The sequence below is a fragment of the Amblyraja radiata genome, chromosome 39 (assembly GCF_010909765.2).
Source record: "Amblyraja radiata isolate CabotCenter1 chromosome 39, sAmbRad1.1.pri, whole genome shotgun sequence".
In the NCBI taxonomy this organism is placed as follows: Eukaryota; Metazoa; Chordata; class Chondrichthyes; order Rajiformes; family Rajidae; genus Amblyraja; species Amblyraja radiata.
The window spans coordinates 1,837,556-1,860,995 of NC_045994.1; the positions used below are offsets into that span (position 1 = coordinate 1,837,556).

Below are 23,440 nucleotides of genomic sequence, written 5' to 3' on the forward strand. Positions count from 1 at the left end.
TTTAAGAAAGTAAGGCAGTAGCCAATGAATGGGATTGCCCTGACATTGGCACCACAATACTTTTTTTTGTATAAGGCTGTCTGTGAGAACTTGTCTCTAACATCACTGTATGTCATGTTGTTACTTGTGGGCAGAGCACCAAGGCAAATTCCTTGTATGTGAATACTTGGCCAATAAACTTACTTATTTACTTACATCAGAGAATGGGTCCACGCACACTGATTCTCGGCCAGGGTCAGGTACGCGGCACTCATATTTTTACAGGAAAAAAAATCAATATTGATTTCTTTAACTTCAAATAACCCCTGCACTCCTCCTCTCTCCATCCCTCCCCCACCTGTCGCACCAGGTTCCCGTTCTCACCTAGCAAACAGCTAACAATGGCCTGTTTCCTTTATCATTGTTACTTTTTTGCATATCTTTCATTCATTTATTCTATATCTCTCTCTACATCACTGTCTATATAGAAACATAGAAAATAGGTGCAGGAGTAGGCCATGCGGCCCTTCGAGCCTGCACCGCCATTCAATATGATCATGGCTGATCATCCAACTCAGCCTTCTCTCCATACCCCCCTGATCCCTTTAGCCACAAGGGCCACATCTAACTCCCTCTTAAATATAGCCAATGAACTGGCGCCAACTACCTTCTGTGGCAGAGAATTCCACAGATTCACCAGTCTCTGTGTAAAAAATTATTTTCTCATCTCAGTCCTAAAAGACTTCCTCCTTATCCTTAAACTGTGACCCCTTGTTCTGGACTTCCCCAACATCGGGAATAATCTTCCTGCATCTAGCCTGTCCAACCCCTTAAGAATTTTGTAAGTTTCTATAAGATTCCCTCCTCAATCTTCTAAATTCTAGCGAGTACAAGCCGAGTCTATCCAGTCTTTCGTCTATCTCTCGTTTCTCTTTACTCTGACTGGTCTGAAGAAGGGTCTCGACCAGAAACATCACCCATTTCTTCTCTCCAGAGCTGCTGCCTGTCCCGCTGAGTTACTCCAGCATTTTGTGTCTATCTTCAGTTTAAACCAGCATCTGCAGTTCCTTCCTACACAGTGATCTTTGCCTATTATACAATGGCTACTGACCTTCACTATGGAATCTCCCTTATCCAACACTTTTTGTATATGCAGTGGTGACAAAATTATTTTTAACTCCCCTTCAGCAGCGACATTCGTGTCTCTTCAGTGTAGCTCAAGAATCATTGAAACCTCTACATTGTTTGCTTCTCATCCATATTTTTTGTTTTTAACTGGGCTTCAAGAAGAAATAAGCTGCTGGCTATTTGAAACATGTAACTAATTTTCCAGAGAGCCTAGGCCATGAGACAATGGCTGAGAATATCTCAGACACAACACTGCCCTACAGGGCTAATCGCCAACAGTTTATTTTGCTGCATTCCTCCTTGTTGATCGTGGCTAATTCTTTTGATCTTGTTTTGAAACTATTGGAGCCTGTGGCCACTGAGTGGAACAGCAAAGGAAAAGGGCAGTTTATCACAAAGTGAAGTTCACTTAAGCCACAGTTATGTGAGGAATCCGAGGCACAGGGCTTAAGAACCAACTATTTATATCAAAGGATTAAATGCTAAATGTCATCAGAAGCTACTCTTTGGTAAAGAGAACTTGGGATTTGCAAACCAACTGACTGGTTTGGAAAGCAAACTGCAGGTAGGAGTAAGGGGAGTAACTCCCCGATATACCCTTGGCTGATATAGGGTCACTTGCATCACCACCCTTAATGATCCAGATCCAACATGCTCAAGCACAAGGGAAACCAGGAAACACTGGTTGTATCCTTTTCAGCATTAGTATAATTCAGCTGCCTTTACCGGAAAGCTGTGGTTTCACCAGGCCACTCCAGAATGGCCTACGGAATCCCAAGAGGAAGCTTTTCCAATATTATTTCTGCAAACTAACTCCTAGTTTCCCGAGCATCATTCCTAAAAATACTCACACGATACCTTCCAACCATGAACATTTCATCTGACAGCTGGGTTTCAACACGAAACATTATCCATTCCTTCTATCCAGAGATGCTGGCCTGTCCCGCTGAGTTACTGCAGTATTTTGTGTCTACCTTGGATTTAAACCAGCATATGCAGTTCTTTTTAGTAAGTCCTGTGTTTTGTCCGTTGGAGAAACTGACTTTTTAATATGGGGGTAGGGGGCAATTTTACTTCTAGGTCCCTACCTGGTCGGTGAGGCAGCTTTTTCTCCGGGCTGCCCGTCGACCCGTCCTCGTGGCCTACCAGCGGGCTTGGAGCGCCGTTTCCTGGCGGGGACCGCCCAGCACCTTGGCCTCGGTGGCGGCGCAGCGCTGGGGCGCTGTCGCGGAGCGGGCGATGCCTTGCCTGGGTCGCCGCGCTGGATCGACGCGCTGGAGCTCTGGTGAGCTGAGACCGCCGTGTTCAACACCTCCGGGCCTGCGGAGCGGGCGGGGCCGATTTCAACATCGGGAGCCTGGGAGCTCCAAACCGGCGTGGCCTTGTCGGCTTCGGAAGCCGCGGTCTCCAGCTAGGAAGCGGCCGTTCCAGGTGGCCCAGCCGCTGAGAGGACTCTCCCGACGCCGGGGCAAGACCACCCGGTGAGAACGGCCAGGAACATCGGGCCTCCGTAGAGGCAATTGCGGTGGCCTCAATAGGCCTAACTTTGGGTGAACTTGGGGTTGGGGACTGGACATTGTGCCTTCCCCCACAGTGGTATCCATTGTGGGGGGATGATTTTTTTGTCTGTAAGGTAATCCTGTTAGTCTTTGTCCAAGATGGCTGCCGTGAAGGGAGAGTGGACGCTGGCGCGCTTTAGCTGCCGCTGCTCTCTCTTCACATTGTGTTTTTGATTTTTTGTTTTTGGACTGAATTCTGTTTTTAATTTGTGTTTCTGTGATGTCTTTATTATTTATTTTATTCTGATTATATGTTTTTATTCCTGTTAATCTCTGTAAGGTGTCCTTGAGATGTCTGAAAGGCACACAAAAATAAAATGTATTATTATTATTATTATTTCCTACACATTTTGTCCAGCCCCATACTTGGTTTCAGCAGTCCCTGCAATGTTACTCATTTCTTGCTGTAGTTGGGAGAGGTAGCAACTGGTAAGCGGCTGTTAAAATACTCTGTCCTCGTTTCTGTAATAGTGGGGTGGATTTGGGGGTGATTTGTGCAGGTGTTTGAATGCATATAGATTCAAGTTGGAATTGCTGACCGGGTAAGACATGGCAGTGACAATTCCTCCTCATCCCTGCCCTAAATGTCGTTACCATCCCCTATCCATGTCTTGCACTATAATAGACAAATCTCCAGGGCTGATCTGTGGGAAACGAGAGAGGAAATTGTGGGAGCCCCGGTTGAAATTTACAGTCGTCTTTAAATACAGGAGAGGTGCTGGAAGACTGTAGGGTGGCAAATGTTGTGCTTCTGTTCAAGAGGGGCTGTAGGGAAAATGCTGGGAACTATAGGATATGATTGAGTTTTTTGAAGATGTGAACAAAAAGGTCATTGAGGGAAGAGCTGTGCATGTATACATGGATTTCAGTAAGGCATTCAACAAGGTTCTGCAGGGTAGGCTGTTCCAGAAGGTTAGATCACATGGGATCCAAGGAGAGATAGCTGAAAGGATATAAAATTGGCTTCGTGGAAGGAAGCAGAGAGTGATGGTGGAAGGTAGCTTCTCGGACTGGGGGCCTGTGACTAGTGGTGTGCCTCAGGATTCGGTGCTGGGCCCGTTACTGTATGTCATCTACATCAATGATTTGGTTGAGAACATACAGGGCAAGATTAGCAAGTTTGCTGACGATTCAAAAGTGGGTGGTTTTGCAGATAGTGAAGATGGTTGTGAACAATTACAGCAGGATCTTGATCGATAGTTCAGGTGGGCTCAGGAGTGGTTGATGGAATTTAATACAGAGAAATGTGAGGTGTCGCATTTTGGGAAGTCTAACATGGGCAGGACTTGCACAATGAATGGTAGGGCTCTGGGTAATGTTGTAGAGCAGAGGGATCTAGGACTATGTGCATGATTCCTTGAAGGTCGAGTCGCAGGTAGATAAGGTGGTCAAAAAGGCTTTTGATACATTGGCCTTCATCAGTCAGAGTATTGAGTATAGAGGTTGTGAGGTCATGTTGCAGTTAAAAGGTTGGTGAGGCAACATTTAGAGTATTGTGTTCAGTTCTGGGCACCGTGTTATAGGAAAGATGTTGTTAAGCTGGCAAGGGTACAGAGAAGATTTATGACGATGTTGCCAGGACTAGAGGGTGTGAGCTATAGGGGAGAGGTTGAGTAGGCTGGGTCTCTAACCCCTGGAGCGCAGGAGGATGAGGGGTGATCTTATAGAGGTGTATAAAATCATGAGAGGAATAGACCAGGGAGATGCACAGAGCCTCTTACCCAGAGTAGGGGTATCAGGGGACATAGGTTTACAGTGAAGGGGAAAATACTTAATAGGAAACTGAGGGGTAACTTTTTCACACAAAGGGTGGCGGGTGCATGGAACAAGCTGCCAGATGAGGTAGATAAGGCTGGGACTATCCCGACGTTTAAGAAGCAGTTAAACAGGTACATGGATAGGATAGGTTTGGAATGATGTGGACCAAACGCAGGCAGGTGGGACTAGTGTAATTGGTCACTTGTGGGAAAGTTGGGCCGAAGGGCCTGTTCCACACGGCATCCAGACTGTACAGAGATGTAATGCTGAGGCTCTATAAGGCACTGGTCAGGCCGCATTTGGAGTACTGTGAGCACATTTGGGCCTATCTCTGAGGAAGGATGTGCTGGGTCTGAGAGGGTCCAGAGGAGGTTTACAGGAATGATTCCAGGAATGAGTGGGTTAGCATATGATGAGTGTTTGATGGCACTGGCTGGAGTTTAGAAAGTCGAGGGGAGACCTCATTGAAACTTACCGAATAGTGAAAGGCATAGATAGAGTGGATGTGGAGAGGATGTTTCTACTGGTGGGAGAATCTAGGACCAGAGGTCATAGCCTCAGAATTAATGGACGTTTTTTTAGAAAGGAGGTGAGGAGGAATTTCTTTAGTCAGAGGGTAGTTAATCTGTGCAACTCATTGCAACAGAGGGCTGTGGAGGCCAAGTCAGTGGATATTTTTAAGGCAGAGATAGACAAATTCTTGATTAGAACGGGTGTCAAGGGTTATGGGGAGAGGCAGGAAAATGGGATTAGGAGACAGAGGTCAGCCATGATTGAATGGCAGAGTGGACTCGATGGATCGAATGACCTCATTCTATTCCTATAACTTGTGAACTTGTTTCACTCTATCGACCCGAAACGTCACCCATTCCTTCTCTCCAGAGATGCTGCCTGTCCCGCTGAGTTACTCCAGCATTCTGTGTCTACCTTCGATTGAAACCAGCATCTGCAGTTCTTTCCTACTCACTCTATGACTCTATGACTGTTCTCTACTGCGTGTGAACTAATATCATGATCTTTGCATTGTCTTTTACTTTCCATTGCTTTGTGGAAATTAGATTAGATTAGATTAGATTCCTTTATTGTCATTCAGACCTTTCGGTCTGAACGAAATTATGTTGCCTGCAGTCATACACAGAACCAATAAAAACAAAACATACAATAAACACAAATTAAACATCCACCACAGTGAGTTCACCAAGCACATCCTCACTGTGATGGAGGCAAAGTCTTAGTCTCCGTCTCTTCCCTCCTTGTTCTCCCTCTGCGCTGAGGCGATCGATCCAGGCCGGAGATGCCGCCCTCCAGTCCAACGGACCTCCGTGGTGATGTCGCCGCCGCCAAAAGCCGGAACACCGTCTCCGCTCCGAGACGGCCCGCCACAGCATCAGCTCCGGGCAGCCGCCCCAGCTCCAGGCCGCCGCCCCAGCTCCGGGTCCCGCAGTCTCCGCTCCGGGCCGCCGCCCCAGCTCCGGGTCCCGCATTCTCTGCTCCGGGCCGCTGCCCCAGCTCTGGGCAGCCGCCCCAGCTCCAGGCCGCTGCCCCAGCTCCGGGTCCCGCAGTCTCAGCTCCGAGCCCCGCTGCATCAGCTCCAGGCCGCCGCCGAAAGCCAGAACGCCGCACCAGCAAGTCGGGCCACCGCTGCCTCAGCCCCGAAGACGACCAGCCTCTCGTTGGTAAGTCCTGGCTGGCTCTGCCTCCGGAGCCTCGGGGTCAGTCGCAGGCTGGAGGCCGCCAGCTCCGCCATTAGGCCTCAGCGCAGACGGAGGCAGAGAAGGGGGATATGACACGAAAAAGTCGCATTCCCCCGAAGGAAGAGACAGAGAACACGTTTCACCCCCCCCCCCTAACACAACCCAACAAACTAAAACTTAACCAAAACAAGACAAAAAAACAACAGAAAAAAGTAAAGACAGACGGACTGCAGGCGAGCTGCAGCTGTTAACAGCGCCGCCACTTCCGGATTATGGGCAATTTATAAATAATTTATGTATAACTTATATTTTGTCTATGGTCCTCTTACGTTTCTGCAGGCAACATTTTCATTGTACACGTATCTCACTATTCTTGTGCATTTGCCAGTAAACTTGACTTAACTTGGCTTCCACATAACCCAGCCTTTCATCATCATATTGCTGTACATTTCAATGAGGTCTCTCATTTCTCTTCAACGTAATGAATGCAGCCAGTCAATAGTGATTTCCCTTCCACAAACCCATTCCAACTTTGTACAACCCTGTCTCGTAAAACAAATATGTTATGGAAACAGCAACTGAAGGAATCAACACTACTGGGCGTGATGGACTTCCAGAGCTATTGTCAGATGCTAGGATGACCAGACAGCATCCCAAGAATAGCCCCGCACTGGACACCGGAAGGGAAAAGGACCTGACCTGGAGTAGTGTCCAGAAGCTAGCCCAGAACAGACAGGAGTGGAGGACCTTCGATGCTGCCCTTCATGCCAGGAAGCATAATATGCAGTAAGTAACTGCAACATCATAGGTGTAAGAAAGAACTGCAGATGCTGCTTTAAATTGGAGGTAGACACAAAATGCTGGAGTAACTCAGCGGAACAGGCAACATCTCTGGAGAGAAGGAATGGGTGACGTTTCGGGTCGAGACCCTTCTTCAGACTGATGTCAGGGGAGGGGGTGGAGCCATGGGACAAAGATAGAATGTGGGTGGAGACAATAAGACTAATGGGAGGTACACAAAAATGCTGGAGAAACTCAGCGGGTGCAGCAGCATGGGAGAACTGGGAAGAGACTATGGGAGAACGGGGAAGGGGAAGGAGAGAGAAAGCAAGGGCTATCTGAAGTTAGAGAAGTCAATGTTCATACCGCCTGGGGCGTAAACTACCCAAGCGGAATATGAGGTGCTGTTTCTCCAATCTGCGCTGGGCCTCACTCTGACAATGGAAGAGGCCCAGGACAGAAAGGTAAGATTAAGAATGGGAGGGGGACTTGAAATGCTGAGCCACCGGGAGATCAGGTCGGTTAAGACGGACTGAGCGGAGGTGTTCAGTGAAACGAACGCCGAGCCTGTGCTTGGTCTCACCGATGTAGAGAAGTTGACAACTGGTGCAGCGGATACAGTAGATGAGGTTGGAGGAGGTGCAAGTGAACCTCTGCCTAACCTGGAAAGACTGTTTAGTCGATGGAGTCGAGGGGGGAGGTAAAAGGACAGGTGTTGCATCTCCTGCAGTTGCAGAGGAAAGTACCTGGGGAGGGGGTGGTTTGGGAAGGAAGGGACGAGTTGCGGAGGGAACGGTCTCTGCGGAAAGCAGAAAGGTGAGGACAAGGGGGACTCTTGTCCTTGTTACGAATGAGGGAAGGAGGAGTAAGAGCGGAGCTGCAGGATATAGAGGAGACCCAAAGGGTTATGAACACTACTGTATCTTAACCATTCATAATCCATTTTATGCTTGCTTATACGGGCAGTAAGATTAAAATAAATTCAAAAGGTCCAAATTCAGCTGATCACTAATCAAAAGATACGCCAAAACTATTCCTCCCACAGCTGTTTGTATCTTTGGTAAACCGCATTCCATAACAAACTTGATTTCTGCATAATTACTGAAATTCCCCTCCATGGACACGCGATATAAAAAATATTCCAAAAACAAGAGCTGATGGCATTGGAATAATATTTCCTTTGATCTTTTCTCTATTTCTAGAACAGTAAAGATAGCCGTAACTATCAGGCATTTCTGTGTCCAAAGCTGAAATATCCAGCACTGCAACACTTTATTCTGTTGTATCACAACCCCCTTCATCAACACCTTGTTACAGAATGCATTATTTCCTACACTAAAACCCCACTTGTCTGCGTTCCCATATGGTGGAACTAACCCCCAGCTCTTCCTGATGTCTGCTTATCTTTTGTCTATTCATAGACGTGAACTTCACCAGGGTGGTGGATACCTGCCCCATCAGTGTATACTAACAGATGGGAAATAGAAAGTTTCCCTATCAAATCTGGAGACAGGCAAGGAGGATGCCTTCATTCCTACATCCTGGTTATATGTATTGAGCCATCTGAATCATATCCATCTTATCATGGCATGAGGAGCAACAATCCCAGGGAGCGGAGGCACAAAAGTGAAATTCTCACTGTATATGGAAATTGTTGAGACCCATGGTCAGTCTGCAAATTGATCAGGATTTGTGACCATCCTGAACTGGCCTTAGGAAGAAGACTGAAAAGCAGGACTTCTAGGGTGGTTATCTCTGGATTGCTTCCAGTACCTCGTGCAAGTGAGGGCAGGAACAGGGAGATAGGGGATCTGAATGTGTGGCTGAGGGGCTGGTGCAGGGAGCAAGGAGTTAGATTTATAGACCACTGGGATCTATTTGGGGGTAAGGGTGACCTGTACGAAAGGGAAGGGTTACACCTTAACCAACATTCTGGCAGGCAGGTTTGCTAGTGCTACACGTATGGGTTTAAACTAAATAGTGGGGGAGAGGGGTTGTCAAATTGGGAGTAGAAAGATGGAGTTAAAGGAGAAGTGAGTACAGGAAAAGTTACAAAAGACTCCCGAATTATTGGGAAGGAAAGTTCGAGAAGGGATAAGAGAGTAAGGTCAGGGCCAATAGTGACCGGTGTGAGAGGGGAGGTGAATACCGAAGTTAAAGAGTTGTATATGAATGCGCGAAGTATAAGAAATAAAGTGGACGAGCTTGAGGCTCAGTTAGAAATTGGCAAGTATGATGTTGTGGGAATTACAGAGACATGGCTGCAAGAGGGCCAGGGCTGGGAACTGAAAATTCAAGGGTATACGTCATATAGAAAAGACAGGCAGGTGGGCAGAGGGGGTGGGGTGGCTCTGTTGGTGAAGAATGAAATTCAGTCCCTTGCGAGGGATGACATAGAATCAGGAGATGTCAGTATGGATAGAACTGAGGAATTGTAAGGGTAAAAAGACCCTGATGGGAGTTATCTACAGGCCCCCAAACAGTAGCCTGGATATAGAGTGCAAGTTGAATCAAGAGTTAAAATTGGCATGTCGCAAAGGTAATGCTACGGTTGTTATGGGAGATTTCAACGTGCAGGTAGACTGGGAGCATCAGGTTGGTGTTGGACCCCAAGAAAGGGAGTTTGTGGAGTGCCTCTGTGATGGATTCTTAGAGCAGCTTTTACTGGAGACAACCAGGGAGAAGGCAATTCTGGATTTAGTGTTGTGTAATGAACCAGATTTGATAAGCGAACTCAAGGTAAAGGAGCCATTAGGAGGTAGTGACCATAATATGATGTTTTAATCTACAATTTGAGAGGGAGAAGGGAAAATCAGAAGAGTCAGTATTACAGTTGAACAAAGGGGACTATGGAGCCATGAGGGAGGAGCTGGCCAAAGTTGATTGGAAGTTACCCCAACAGGGATGACAGTGGATAACAATGGCAGGTATTTCTGGTAATAATACAGAAGGTGCAGGATCACTTCATTCCAAAGAGGAAGAAAGATGCCAAGGGGAGTAAGGGGTGACCTTGGCTGACAAGGGAAGTCAGGGACAGTATAAAAATAAAAGAGATGAAGCATAACATAGCAGAGGTGAGCGGGAAGCCAGAGGATTGGGAAACTTTAAAGAACAACAGAAGATAACTAAAAAGGTAATACGGGGAGAAAAGATGAGGTACGAAGGTAAGCTAGCCAAGAATATAAAGGAGGATAGTAAAAGCTTATTTTGGTATTTGAAGAGGAAAAATTAGTTAAGACCAAAGTGGGACCATTGAAGACTGAAAAGGGTGAATTTATTATGGGGAACAAGGAAATGGCAGACGAGTTGAACAGGTACTTTGGATCCGTCTTCACTAAGGAGGACACAAACAATCTCCCTCATGTACTTGAGATTAGTGGGCAAAATTAGGGCACATGGTATTGGGGGTGGAGTGCTGACATGGATAGAAAATTGGTTGGCAGACAGGAAACAAAGAGTAGGGATTAATGGATCCCTTTCAGAATGGCAGGCAGTGACTAGTGGGGTACCGCAAGGCTCGGTGCTAGGACCGCAGCTATTTACAATATACATCAATGATTTAGAAGAAGGGATTACAAGCAACATTAGCAAATTTGCAGATGACACAAAACTGGGTGGTAGTGTGAACTGTGAGGAGGATGCTATGAGAATGTAGGGTGACTTGGACAAGTTCGGTGAGTGGACAGATGCATGGCAGATGCAGTTTAATGTGGATAATTGTGAGGTTATCCACTTTGGTAGCAAAAACAGGAAGGCAGATTATTATCTAAATGGTGTCAAGTTGGGAAAAGGGGAAGTACAACGGGATCTGGGTGTCCTTTTTCATCAGTCAATGAAAGTAAGCATGCAGGTACAGCAGGCAGTGAAGAAAGCAAATAACATGTTGGCCTTCATAACAAGAGGAGTTGAGTATAGGAGCAAAGAGGTCCTTCTACAGTTGTACAGGGCCCTCGTGAGACCACACCTGGAGTATTGTGTGCAGTTTTAGTCTCCAAATTTGAGGAAGGACATTATTGCTATTGAGGGAGTGCAGCAATGGTTCACCAGGTTAATTCCCGGGATGGCGAGACAGTCATATGCTGAGAGAATGGAGCGGCTGGGCTTGTATACTTTGGAATTTAGAAGGTTCAGAGGGGATCTTATTGACACATATAAGATTATTAAGGGTTTGGACACGCTAAGGTAGCCAGAGATAGTGGGAGGGTAGAGGATTGGGAAGCATTTAAAGGTCAGCAAAAAATAACTAAGAGATTAATTAAGACGGGGAAAATAGACTATGAAAGGAATTTAGCGAACAACATAAAAACTAATAGTAAGAGTTTTTATAGCTATATAAAAAGAAAAAGGGTGGCTAAGGTGAACGTTGGTCCATTGGAGGGTGAGACTGGAGAGTTGTTGGTGGGGAACATGGAAATGGCAAAGGCATTAAACGAGTATTTTGTATCAGTCTTCACCATAGAAGACACAAAAAATATTCCAACGCTGGATAAACAGGGGGCGGTAGGAATGGAGGAGCTAAATACTATTAAGATCACCAAGGAGGTGGTATTAGGGAAATTAATGAGACTGAAGGAGGATAAATCCCCTGGGCCTGATGGATTACATCCAAGGGTCTTGAGGGAGATAGCGGTGGGGATTGTGGATGCATTGGTGATAATTTTCCAAAACTCCCTGGAGGCAGGAACGGTCCCAGTGGATTGGAAAATGGCCAATGTAACACCTATATTTAAAAAAGGAAGTAAACAGAAGGCGGGTAACTATAGACCGGTTAGTCTAACATCGGTGGTGGGTAAAATGTTAGAGACAATTATTAAAGAAACACTAACGGGGCACTTGGATAAACATGACTTCATCGGACAGAACCAGCATGGTTTTGTGAAGGGGAAGTCCTGTTTAACGAATCTGCTCGAATTCTTTGAGGAAGTAACAACCCGGGTGGATAAAGGGGAACCGGTGGATGTGGTATACTTGGACTTCCAAAAGGCTTTTGACAAGGTGCCACATAAGAGACTATTGCTAAAAATAAAAAATTATGGGATTGGGGGTAATATATTAGCATGGGTAGAGGATTGGCTAACAAATAGGAAGCAGAGAGTGGGGATAAATGGTTCATACTCGGGATGGCAACCGGTAACTAGCGGGGTTCCGCAAGGGTCGGTGCTGGGACCCCAGTTGTTCACAATTTATATAAATGATTTGGAGGAGGGAACCAAGTGTAATATATCAAAATTTGCGGACGATACAAAAATGGGAGGAAAAGTAGGGGATGAGGAGGATAGGAAGAGTCTGCAAAAGGATATAGATAAGCTAGGTGAGTGGGCAACAACTTGGCAGATGAAATTTAATACTAATAAATGTGAAGTCATTCACTTTGGGAAAAAAAATGATAGGGCAAGTTATTTTCTAAATGAGGAGGAGCTGCGTTGTAATGCAACGCAAAGGGATCTAGGGGTATTAGTACATGAATCACTAAAAGTTAGTATGCAGGTGCAGCAAGCAATCAGGAAGGCCAATGGAGTTTTGGCCTTTATTGCTAGGGGGATTGAGTATAAAAACACGGAGGTCTTGCTGCAGCTGTACACAGTATTAGTGAGACCACATTTGGAATACTGTGTACAGTTCTGGGGTCCATACTTAAGAAAGGATGTACTAGCCCTGGAGGCAGTGCAGCGAAGGTTTACAAGATTAATTCCTGCAATGAGGGGATTGACATATGAGGAAAGGTTAAGTAGGCTGGAACTCTACTCTTTGGAGTTTAGAAGAATGAGAGGCGATCTCATTGAAACATATAAGATCGTGAGGGGCCTTGATCGGGTGGATGCACCGAGGATGTTCCCAATGATCGGGGAAACTAGAACTAGGGGACATAGTTGCAGAATAAGGGGGGGCTCTTTTAAAACTGAGATGAGGAAGAACTTCTTCACCCAGAGGGTGGTTAATTTATGGAATTCACTGCCCCAGGGAGCAGTGGAAGCAGAAACTTTAAATATATTTAAGACTAAAATAGATGGTTTTTTAGCTGCCAAGGGGATAAGGGGCTACGGGGAGAGGGCAGGGATATGGACCTAGGTATGGTTAGTATAGTAAGACCTGAGTGATCTCCTGGACAAGTGTCGATCGCCTGGATTGGGGTCGGAGAGGAATTTCCCGGATTTTTTTCCCGAATTGGACCTGGGTTTTTATCCGTTTTTTTGCCTCCCCCAGGAGATCGCGAGGTTCTTGGGGTGGAGAGGGGTGATAGCGGTATAAAGGGGAGGGTAGTGTCTTGTGTTCTGTGTCTTGTGTCTACTGTTTGTGGGTAAGTGTGTCTGTTTAGTGTTCAGCCATGAGCGAATGGCGGTGCGGGCTCGACGGACCTGGTGGTCTACTCTCGCACCTACTTTCTATGTTTCTATGTCTATGTTTCTATGCTAGAGGGAGGAAACGGGTTCCCGATGTTGGGGGAGTCCAGAACCAGGGGCCACAGTTTAAGAATATGGGGTAAGCCATTTAGAACAGAGATGAGAAAACACTTTTTCTCACAGAGAGATATGAGTCTGTGGAATTCTCTGCCTCAGAGGGCGGTGGAGGCCGGTTCTCTTGATACTTTCAAGAGAGTGCTAGATAGGGCTCTTAAATACAGCGGAGTCAGGGGATATGGGAAGAAGGCAGGAATGGGGTACTGATTGTGGATGATCAGCCATGATCACATTGAATGGCGGTGCTGGCTCGAAGGGCCTAATGGCCTACTCCTGCACCTATTGTCTATTGTAATGGCAGACATGAGGTGCTCTCAGTATTGTTGTATATTGCATAGCAGTGGGCTAAAGTCACTTCCTGCGCTACAACTGTCGCCCAAGCCATCCGGAGATCCACGATGGATTGCATCCATTGGGACAGGATGTATAAGTTTCCGCAGTAAGGGGGAAGCACAACCAAAATACCCACATCAAGATGGCCACCTTTGAATCTGACCCCAAATGTAGTCTGTTTCCCTCCAAAGATGCTACGTGACCTGCTGAGTTCCTTCAGTGTTGCATTTTTTGCTCATGATTCCAGCATCTGCAGTCTCTTGTGCCAGCCATCTTTGTGAGTAGGTGCAACAAGCTGTTCTTATAGCATGAGTTCAAAAATGTGGTGTTGCAAAGGATGGATTGACCTCGTTGATCTACAACAATTTGCACCTCGATCCATCACCTGTCTGCCTTACAAATTAACGATAAACACAAAAGTCTGGAGTAACTCAGCAGGACAGGCAGCATCTCTGGAGAGAAGGAATGGGTGACGTTTAGGGTCGAGACCCTTCTTACAAATTAGTCGGTGCAAAAATACTTTGTTTTTCAAGTCAATCAGGCAGTAATCTGCCTGGGATGTTCTGGAGCCCTGTGTGAGAAGGATGGTGTGCGATAGTTCCAGGCGCAGACCATCACAGTCTTTTGACAGAATGGCTCATCATCAGAACTCTTATGCAAGCACGAAAAAGCCACGTAACTATGGTAAGAGGTGACCTCCCCGTTAGATCCTTCATACACAGTTGAAACCTCAATTCCACCCTGATTGCAGTGCGTACCGAACAGTTACCACCTCAATGTGGAATGTGCATTTGCCAATGGGGTCTGGAATGGGATGCAATTATCCTTGTAGTTTGTCACAGGGCTCTGTGCTGTGATGAACATCGACTGCTGCTGGAAGATCAACAATTCAGTGAAAGATGTACTTTGGTCTGACTGAAATGTGTTAATTCCAGTGCAAGGAGATGTCTGCAAGAGAATACTGCTGACTGGCACATTCCACGTGCAGGAGTATGTGCTGAAGGATGCACTGAAGCTCCGTACAGCCACCACAACGCCTCTTTACACACATGGAACTTCGAGTGATGTCCGTAAGAGAAGAAAATGGGCAACTGTGTGGCACAGCTGGTGGAGCTGCTGCCTCACAGCACTAGAGATCTGGGTTCAATCCTGACCTCCTGTCTCTGTGGGGTTTGCGTGTTCTCCCAGTGACAGTGTGGGTTTCCAGGTGGTCCGGTTTCCTTCCACATCCCACATCTCTGTCACAATCATGGCTGATCTGCCCCATGCTTCACCTCATCTGTGCCAGTTCCCATAGTCCTCAACTCCCTGATCTTTCAAACGTTAACCACCTCCTCTTCAAGTACCCACAATGACCCAGTCCCAACTCCCCTCTCGGCTACACAATCCCAAAGATTCACCTATACTCTGCATGGAGAAATCTCTCCTCCTCTCAGTCCGAATTCTGAGAAGCTGACCGTGCTTCTGGACATAACATCCAGCATGGTGAACCCAGTATAAATGTTGTATGTTAAATTGTTCTAAACTATGGAAAATACAGGCTTCTTCTGCTCAATCTCTCCTAGAGCAAACCCCAGGAAGCTGTTGCTGTTGCATTAGATAATCTTTCCACAATGGGTGAATAGTAAAAAGCTTGCTTCTATGCTTCACACAAAGTGGAATGGCACAATGGACATGTGAATCAGCACAAGCAGAACTACTTTCACCAGGAGGTGCGTTAGAAAACTGACTTACCCCTTGAGGAAACTGAATCCGTGAGCACACACTAAGATGTTTCCATTAGAGTCCACTTTCAGAAGGTTCCCAAGTAGCGTATCAAACACAAGTCCTCTGCAAAATATGGTTGAAATGTTGATTTTTAACACAAATGCACAAAATCTACTGGCAAAAGCTGGCAATTCATTTCCACTATAGGCAACAATTAATAAGGCGGGGAGAATGGTGAGATCACTTCCTCTCATCATTTTAGTTTCCACATCTCTTGTTATTTTATTTGAAGAGGGGTCGCGACCTCAAACATTGCCTATCCATGTCCTCCAGACATGCTGCCTGACCTGCTGAGTTACTCCAGTACTTTATAGTCCACGCAAGAATTCAGCATCTGCAGTTTCTTACATCCTCATTATTTAGAGTCATAGTCATACAGCACGGAAACACTTGAAGCCATTCAGTTCAATGATGCCCCATCTAAGCTAGTGTCTTCTAACTGTTGTTATTGTATCTGCCTCAATTACTTCTTCATTCCATATACCCGCCACCCTCTGAGTGAAAAGGTAGCCCCTCAGGTTTCTATTAAATCTTTCCCCTCTCACCTTAAACCTATGTCCTCTGGTTCTTGATTCCCCTACCCTGGATAAAAGACTTGATGCGTTCAGCCTATTAATTCCCCTCATGATTTTATCTATCTATATCTATATATTACTAAAACTCTCATCTTGTTTGTTTGTGAGTGCGTGTGCGTGTATGTCTGTGATTTATGCCCTGAATTATGCCAAGACGGTCCAGGATAGAGCTACAAATTTTGGACCACCTTACTCACTATTGTCCTGTGGTCTTGTGTATCAAGTTTTGTTCAGATTTATGTTATATTTTACAAGTTATTCATATTTTTAATTTTACAAAACCCCACTTTGAAAGAAATCTTTCATCTGCACTGGCAGTTAGCAGCTATGATGTCACAATGAAATCTAATTTACATAAACTGCCCCTCACCTGCGTTCCACTGGCAGTTAGCAGCGTGACGTCACAATGGGATCTCATTTACATAAACTGTTCCACCCAGTGCAATGAGAGATTTGTTACATTGTTGTAAGGAGAGGGAGGGAGTGAGGGAGGGGCGGAGGAGAAATGTTATTTAAACATTGTCTTTAGTGGGGGAGTGGGATAGGGGAGAAGTGAGGAGTGGGGGAGCAGGGAGATAGAGGGAGAGGAGGGGGATAGGGAGGGTAGAGGGGTTATGGAGGGAGTGACTGAGGGTAGGGGAAAGAGGGAGGGAGAGGTGAGGGAGGAAGTGGAGGAGGGGAGGAGGAGAGGGGAGAGAACAGGGAGGGTGAAGAGGGGGTCGGAGTATTGGGGATGAAGGAGGAATGGAGGAGGATAGGGGTTGGAAGAGGGATGGCGAGGCACAGTTGGGGAGGGTTGCTGTGACTCGCGTCACAACGGGGATCTCTGGCGTCACAACGGGAACCTGTCAGCCGCGCCTGCGCAGTTTGGGACGATGGATGAGTGGTGGAATATTGCGTTTGGGGACCACCCCTCCCATGTGGTCTAGTGGATACAAGATACATACTCTCATCTTGTATGTATATATATTTGTTTGTATATATATGTTCCCGAAATACAGCCAAAACGGTATACGATAGCACTTCAATTTTAGGGGCACCTTACTCACCATTCGCCTGTGGTGTGCAGTAGCAAGTTTTGTTCCATTTGACAAAGTAAATTCCAAGTTATTCCCTTAATAAAGGTTTATTTTATTTTTATCATTAACTGCGCTCCCACCTGCCGGCCCCGTCAGCCGCACCTGCGGAGTTGGGGGAGGCTTGCCGGGCCGGGATCGCCATTTTCGCTGAACATCGCGTCGTGTATGGGTGAGTAGTGGAATATTGTGTTGGGGAGCGGGTCCGCGCTTGGTCTAGTACACTATCCTGCGCTCCAAGGTATCAATTCCTAGCTTGTCCAATCTCTCCCAATGGCTCAAGCCCTTCAGTCCTGGCATCATCACTGCGTTATTTTCAGCAAGGTAACCAAAACTGAACACAATACTCCAAATGCAGCCTTACCAATGTTTTGTACCACTGCTAGTATGTCCCAACTTTTACACTCAATATCGTGAACAATGAAGGCCAATGAAACAAAAGCCTTCTTTGCTACCCAATCTACCTGTGCTGCCACTTTCAGAATATGTGCATCTGTACTCCTAAATCCCTCTTCTCTACAACTTTCCCCAGGGGCCTACCATTCACTGTGAAGACTTCCCTGCTTTGACTTTTCAAAATGAAACACCTCACAATTATCAGCATTGAACTCCATTAGCCATTCTTCAGGCCACTTGACCAGCTGATCAAGCTCATGCAGTAATTCTTGATAACCCTCTTCATGATACCACCATGTCTATGATACAACTAACATTGGTCTCAGCTGCAAACTTACTAATCATGCCTTTTACATTCTCATCTACATCGTTGATATAACCAATAAAGAGCAATGGCCTCAGCACCAATCTCTGAGGTACACCACTAGTCATAGAACTCCAGTCAGAAAACAACCTTCCACCCTCTGCTTCCTTCCATGAAGATATTTCTGCATCTAGGCAACTAGCTCTCCCTGGATGACCTGCGATCTAACCTTCCAGAGCACCATGTGAAATCTTATCAAAGGCCTCACTGAAGTCCATATAGACAACGCCCATAGCATTCCCTCATCAACCTTCTTGGTTACTCTTTTAAAAAACTCAATCAAATTCACGAGACATGATCTCCCAAGTACAAAATCATATTGACTATCCCTGATAGCTTCTGTCTATACAAATGTATATATATCTTATCCCTCAGAATCCTCTCTCAAGCACAACATTAACCACCTTGCAGTCTTCCGGCACCTCATTCATGTCAAATGATGATTCATTTATCTCAGCCAGGGCTCCTGCAATTTCTTCTCTAACTTCCCACAGTGTCCTCCAATATATTTGATCAGGTTTGGGAGATTTATGGGAAAGTGGCTTCATGTGCCATAGGATGTGCAGGACCTCCTCGACTGCAACATGGACTGTCCTCAAGACATCCACACTAACTGTCCCAAGTTTCTCAATCTTCATGTCTTTCTCCAAGGTAAAAACAGAGGGGAAATACTCATTGAGGATCTTGTTCATCGAGTGCGGCTCCTCACAGAGATGAACGCTTTGGTTCATCTATGGTTGGTTCATCTCACATCATCTCACTACCACTCTGTCCCTCAACCACATTCCGTATATTCTGGTCACCTAGCTGTGCCTCCACTCCCTGCCAACAAACAAGTATTCAAGCAGGAGGTTCCAGTGCAGAGAGTTGTGAAATGCTGGTCAACGGACGCGGATGACATCTTACGCGACTGCTTTGAGTTAGTGGACTGGTCCATATTCAGGGATTCCGCAGCTAACCTGAATGAGTACGCCACTGGCGTGACTGACTTTTATCAGCAAGTGTGTGGAAGATTGCATGCCGACGAAGTCAGTCATGGATGATGATGGAAACCTTGGATGAACCGCGAGGTACATTCACAGGTTAAGGCCAGGTCTGCTTCATACAAGTCAAACAATCCGGAGCGGTACATGAAGGCCCGCAATGATCTCTGATTGCCATCACGGATGCCAAGAGGTAATACTGGACAAACTTGAGTCCCAGTGTAATCACTCGTACATACAGAGAATGTGCAAGGTCTTCTTCTTCTTCTTCTTCTTCTTCTTGCGTATGGTGTGCACAGCCTAAAGTTGTAGGACAACTTGTTCTGTTTGATCTTATTTGATTGTGAACGCCGGGTTGATTGCATTCGTCGAAACAGGGCAGACCATGTGAAGGTTGCAATCTCCCACCCCGTGGCAAGGCCTGAATAATATAACTGGCTGCAAAACAGGTTCAGGCAATATCATTGGTGATAGTATGACCGTACCCGATGAACTGAATGCTTTCTATCCTTGCATTGAGCAGGCCAACAGAGGGGAGACACTTGGCCCCACAGACTCAAGTGTGCCTCTACCTAGGGTGAGTGTTGCACAGGGTAGATCGGCCTTCCTGAAGGTAAACCCACAAAAAGCAACTGAACCAGACAGAGTTCCTGGCCGTGTCCTTAGTAGCTGTGCGGACCAGCTAGCGGGATTATTCGCGGACATTTAATCTCTCCCTATTCCATTCTGAGGTACCCACCCGCTTTAAGAAGACCACAAGCAACGACCAAGAAAGCACACCAATGCTTCTACTTCCCTTGAAGGCTTAGGAAGCTCAGCATGTCCCCCTACAACTCTCACCAACTTCTACAGATGGACCATAGAAAGCATGTTAACAGGATGCATCACAGGTTGGTTTGGGAACAGCTCCATCCAAGACCACAAGGAATTGCAGCGAATTGTGGAAGCAGCCCAGACCATCACACAAACCAACCTCCCATTTACTCCATTTATATCTCATGCTGCCAAGGCCAGCAGCATAATCAAGGATTAGTCGCACCCTGGACTCTTCTCCCCTCTCCCATCAGGCACAAAGTATAGAAGTGTGAAAACACACTACTCCAGAATGTGGGACAATATCTTCCCAGCTGTTATCAGGCAACTGAATCATCCTACCACAACCAGAGAGCAGTCCTGAACTACTATCTACCTCATTGGTGACCCTTGGAATATCTTTGATTGCACTTTGCTGGCTTTACCTATCACTACACGTTATTCCAATATCATATATCTATACACTGTACATCGCTTGATTGTAATCATGTATTAACCATATAACCATATAACAATTACAGCACGGAAACAGGCCATCTCGACCCCTCTAGTCCGTGCCGAACACATAATCTCCCCTAGTCCCATATACCTGCGCTCAGACCATAACCCTCCATTCCTTTCCCATCCATATAACTATCCAATTTATTTTTAAATGATAAAAACGAACCTGCCTCCACCACCTTCACTGGAAGCTCATTCCACACAGCTACCACTCTCTGAGTAAAGAAGTTCCCCCTCATGTTACCCCTAAACTTCAGTCCCTTAATTCTCAAGTCATGTCCCCTTGTTTGAATCTTCCCTACTCTCAGTGGGAAAAGCTTTTCCACGTCAACTCTGTCTATCCCTCTCATCATTTTAAAAACCTCTATCAAGTCCCCCCTTAACCTTCTGCGCTCCAAAGAATAAAGCCCTAACTTGTTCAACCTTTCTCTGTAACTTAGTTGCTGAAACCCAGGCAACATTCTAGTAAATCTCCTCTGTACTCTCTCTATTTTGTTGACATCCTTCCTATAATTAGGCGACCAAAATTGTACACCATACTCCAGAATTGGCCTCACCAATGCCTTGTACAATTTTAACATTACATCCCAACTTCTATACTCAATGCTCTGATTTATAAAGGCCAGCACACCAAAAGCTTTCTTTACCACCCTATCTACATGAGATTCCACTTTCATGGAACTGTGCACAGTTATTCCCAGATCCCTCTGTTCACCTACATTCTTCAATTCCCTACCATTTACCATGTACGTCCTATTTTGATTTGTCCTGCCAAGATGTAGCACCTCACACTTATCAGCATTAAACTCCATCTGCCATCTTTCAGCCCACTCTTCCAACTGGCATAAATCTCTCTGTAGACTTTGAAACTCTACTTCATTACCCGCAACCCCACCTATCTTAGTATCATCTGCATACTTACTAATCCAATTTACCACACCATCGTCCAGATCATTGATGTACATGACAAACAACAGTGGACCCAACACAGATCCCTGTGGCACCCCACTCGTCACTGGCCTCCAACCTGACAAACAACCATCCACCATTACTCTCTGGCATCTCCCATTCAGCCACTGTTGAATCCATCTTGCTACTCCACCATTTATACCCAACCATTGAACCTTCTTAACCAACCTTCCATGAGGAACCTTGTCAAAGGCCTTACTGAAGTCCATATACACAACATCCACTGCTTTACCCTCATCAATTTCCCGAGTAACATCTTCAAAAAATTCAAGAAGATTAGTTAAACATGACCTTCCAGGCACAAATCCATGTTGACTGTTCCTAATCAGACCCTGTTTATCCAGATGCTTATATATATTATCTCTAAGTATTCTTTCCATTAATTTGCCCACCACTGACGTCAAACTAACAGGTCTATAATTGCTAGGTTTACTCTTAGACCCCTTTTTAAACAATGGAACAACATGCGCAGTACGCCAATCCTCCGGCACTATTCCCGTTTCTAATGACATTTGAAATATTTCTGCCATAGCCCCTGCTATTTCTACACTAACTTCCCTCAATGTCCTAGGGAATATCCTGTCCGGACCTGGAGACTTATCCACTTTTATATTTCTCAAAAGTGTCAGTACTTCCTCTTCTTTGATCCTCATAGTTTCCATAGCTACTCTACTTGTTTCCCTTACCTCACATAATTCAATATCCTTCTCCTTGGTGAATACCGAAGAAAAGAAACTGTTCAATATCTCCCCCATCTCTTTTGGCTCTGCAGATAGTTGGCCACTCTGACTCTCTAATGGACCAATTTTATCCCTCGTTATCCTTTTGCTATTAATATAGCGGTAGAAACCCTTCGGATTTACTTTTACCTTACTTGCCAAAGCAACCTCATATCTTCTTTTAGCTTTTCTAATTTCTTTCTTAAGATTCTTTTTACATTCTTTATACTCCTCAAGCACCTCATTTATTCCATGCTGCCTATAACTATTGTAGATCTCCCTCTTTTTCCGAACCAAGTGTCCAATTTCCCTTGAAAACCATGGCTCTTTACAATTTTTACGATTTCCTTTCAACCGAACAGGGACATAAAGATTCTGTACTCTTAAAGTTTCACCTTTAAATGTACTCCATTTCTCTTCCACATCTTTCCCATAAAACAAACTGTCCCAATTTACTCCTTTTAAATCCTTTCGCATCTCCTCAAAGTTAGCCTTTCTCCAATCAAAAATCTCAACCCTAGGTCCAGTTTTGTCCCTCTCCATAATTATATTGAAACTAATGGTATTGTGATCACTGGACCCGAACTGTTCCCCAACGCATACCTCTGCCACCTGACCCATCTCATTTCCTAACAGGAGGTCCAGTACCGCCCCTTCTCTAGTAGGTACTTCTATGTATTGTTGCAAAAAACTATCCTGCACACATTTTACAAACTCCAACCCATCCAGCCCATTTACAGAATGCGTTTCCCAGTCTATGTGTGGAAAATTGAAATCTCCCACAATTACCAACTTGTGCTTACTACTAATATCTGCAATCTCCTTACATATTTGCTCTTCCAATTCTCGCTCCCCATTTGGCGGTCTATAATACACCCCTATAAGTGTTGCTACCCCTTTCCCATTTCTCAGTTCCACCCAAATAGCCTTCCTTGACGAGCCCTCTAATCTATCCTGCCAAAGCACTGCTGTAATATCTTCCCTGATAAGCAATGCAACACCTCCACCTCTTGCCCCTCCAATTCTATCACACCTGAAGCAACGAAATCCTGGAATATTTAGTTTCCAATCACAGCCCTCCTGCAACCATGTTTCACTGATCGCCACAACATCATACTTCCAGGTGTCAATCCAGGCTCTAAGTTCATCCACTTTTCTTACAATGCTCCTAGCATTAAAATATACACATTTAAGAAACCCACCCTCTCTTATTCTCTGATTATTTTCTTTTTCTTCTCTCTCCCCTACATTTTGGGTCAGAGTGCTACCATTCTCTGCCCCTGCTTCACACACTGACTGCTAGCTTTCCCAATTTGAGTCCCTTCCCCCAACCATACTAGTTTAACGTCTCCCCAGTAGCCTTTGCAAATCTCCCCGCCAGGATATTGGTCCCCCTTGAGTTCAAGTGCAACCCGTCCTTTCTGTACAGGTCGCACCTTCCCCAAAAGAGGTCCCAGTATTGTCTTTCTGCTGACTGGATAGCACGCAACAAAAGATTTTCACAGTACCTCGATACACAATAACTAAATTGATACTGGTTTCTGAGGGGCCTTGCTCTCTCTCTAACTACTCTCTTTCCCAAAATGTG

At 45.6% G+C, this 23,440-nt stretch overlaps 1 protein-coding gene across 2 annotated transcripts in view; it reads right to left on the minus strand.

The window, feature by feature from the left end:
• The window catches only part of LOC116967273 (cytosolic purine 5'-nucleotidase-like), a 188,029-nt gene that overhangs the window by 68,279 nt on the left and 96,310 nt on the right, over positions 1-23,440 (minus strand). For both annotated transcript variants that reach the window (XM_033013760.1, XM_033013759.1), the window contains exon 4: positions 15,424-15,519. In XM_033013760.1, the coding sequence (XP_032869651.1) occupies positions 15,424-15,519 (96 nt within the window). The remainder of the gene's footprint in view (positions 1-15,423; positions 15,520-23,440) is intronic.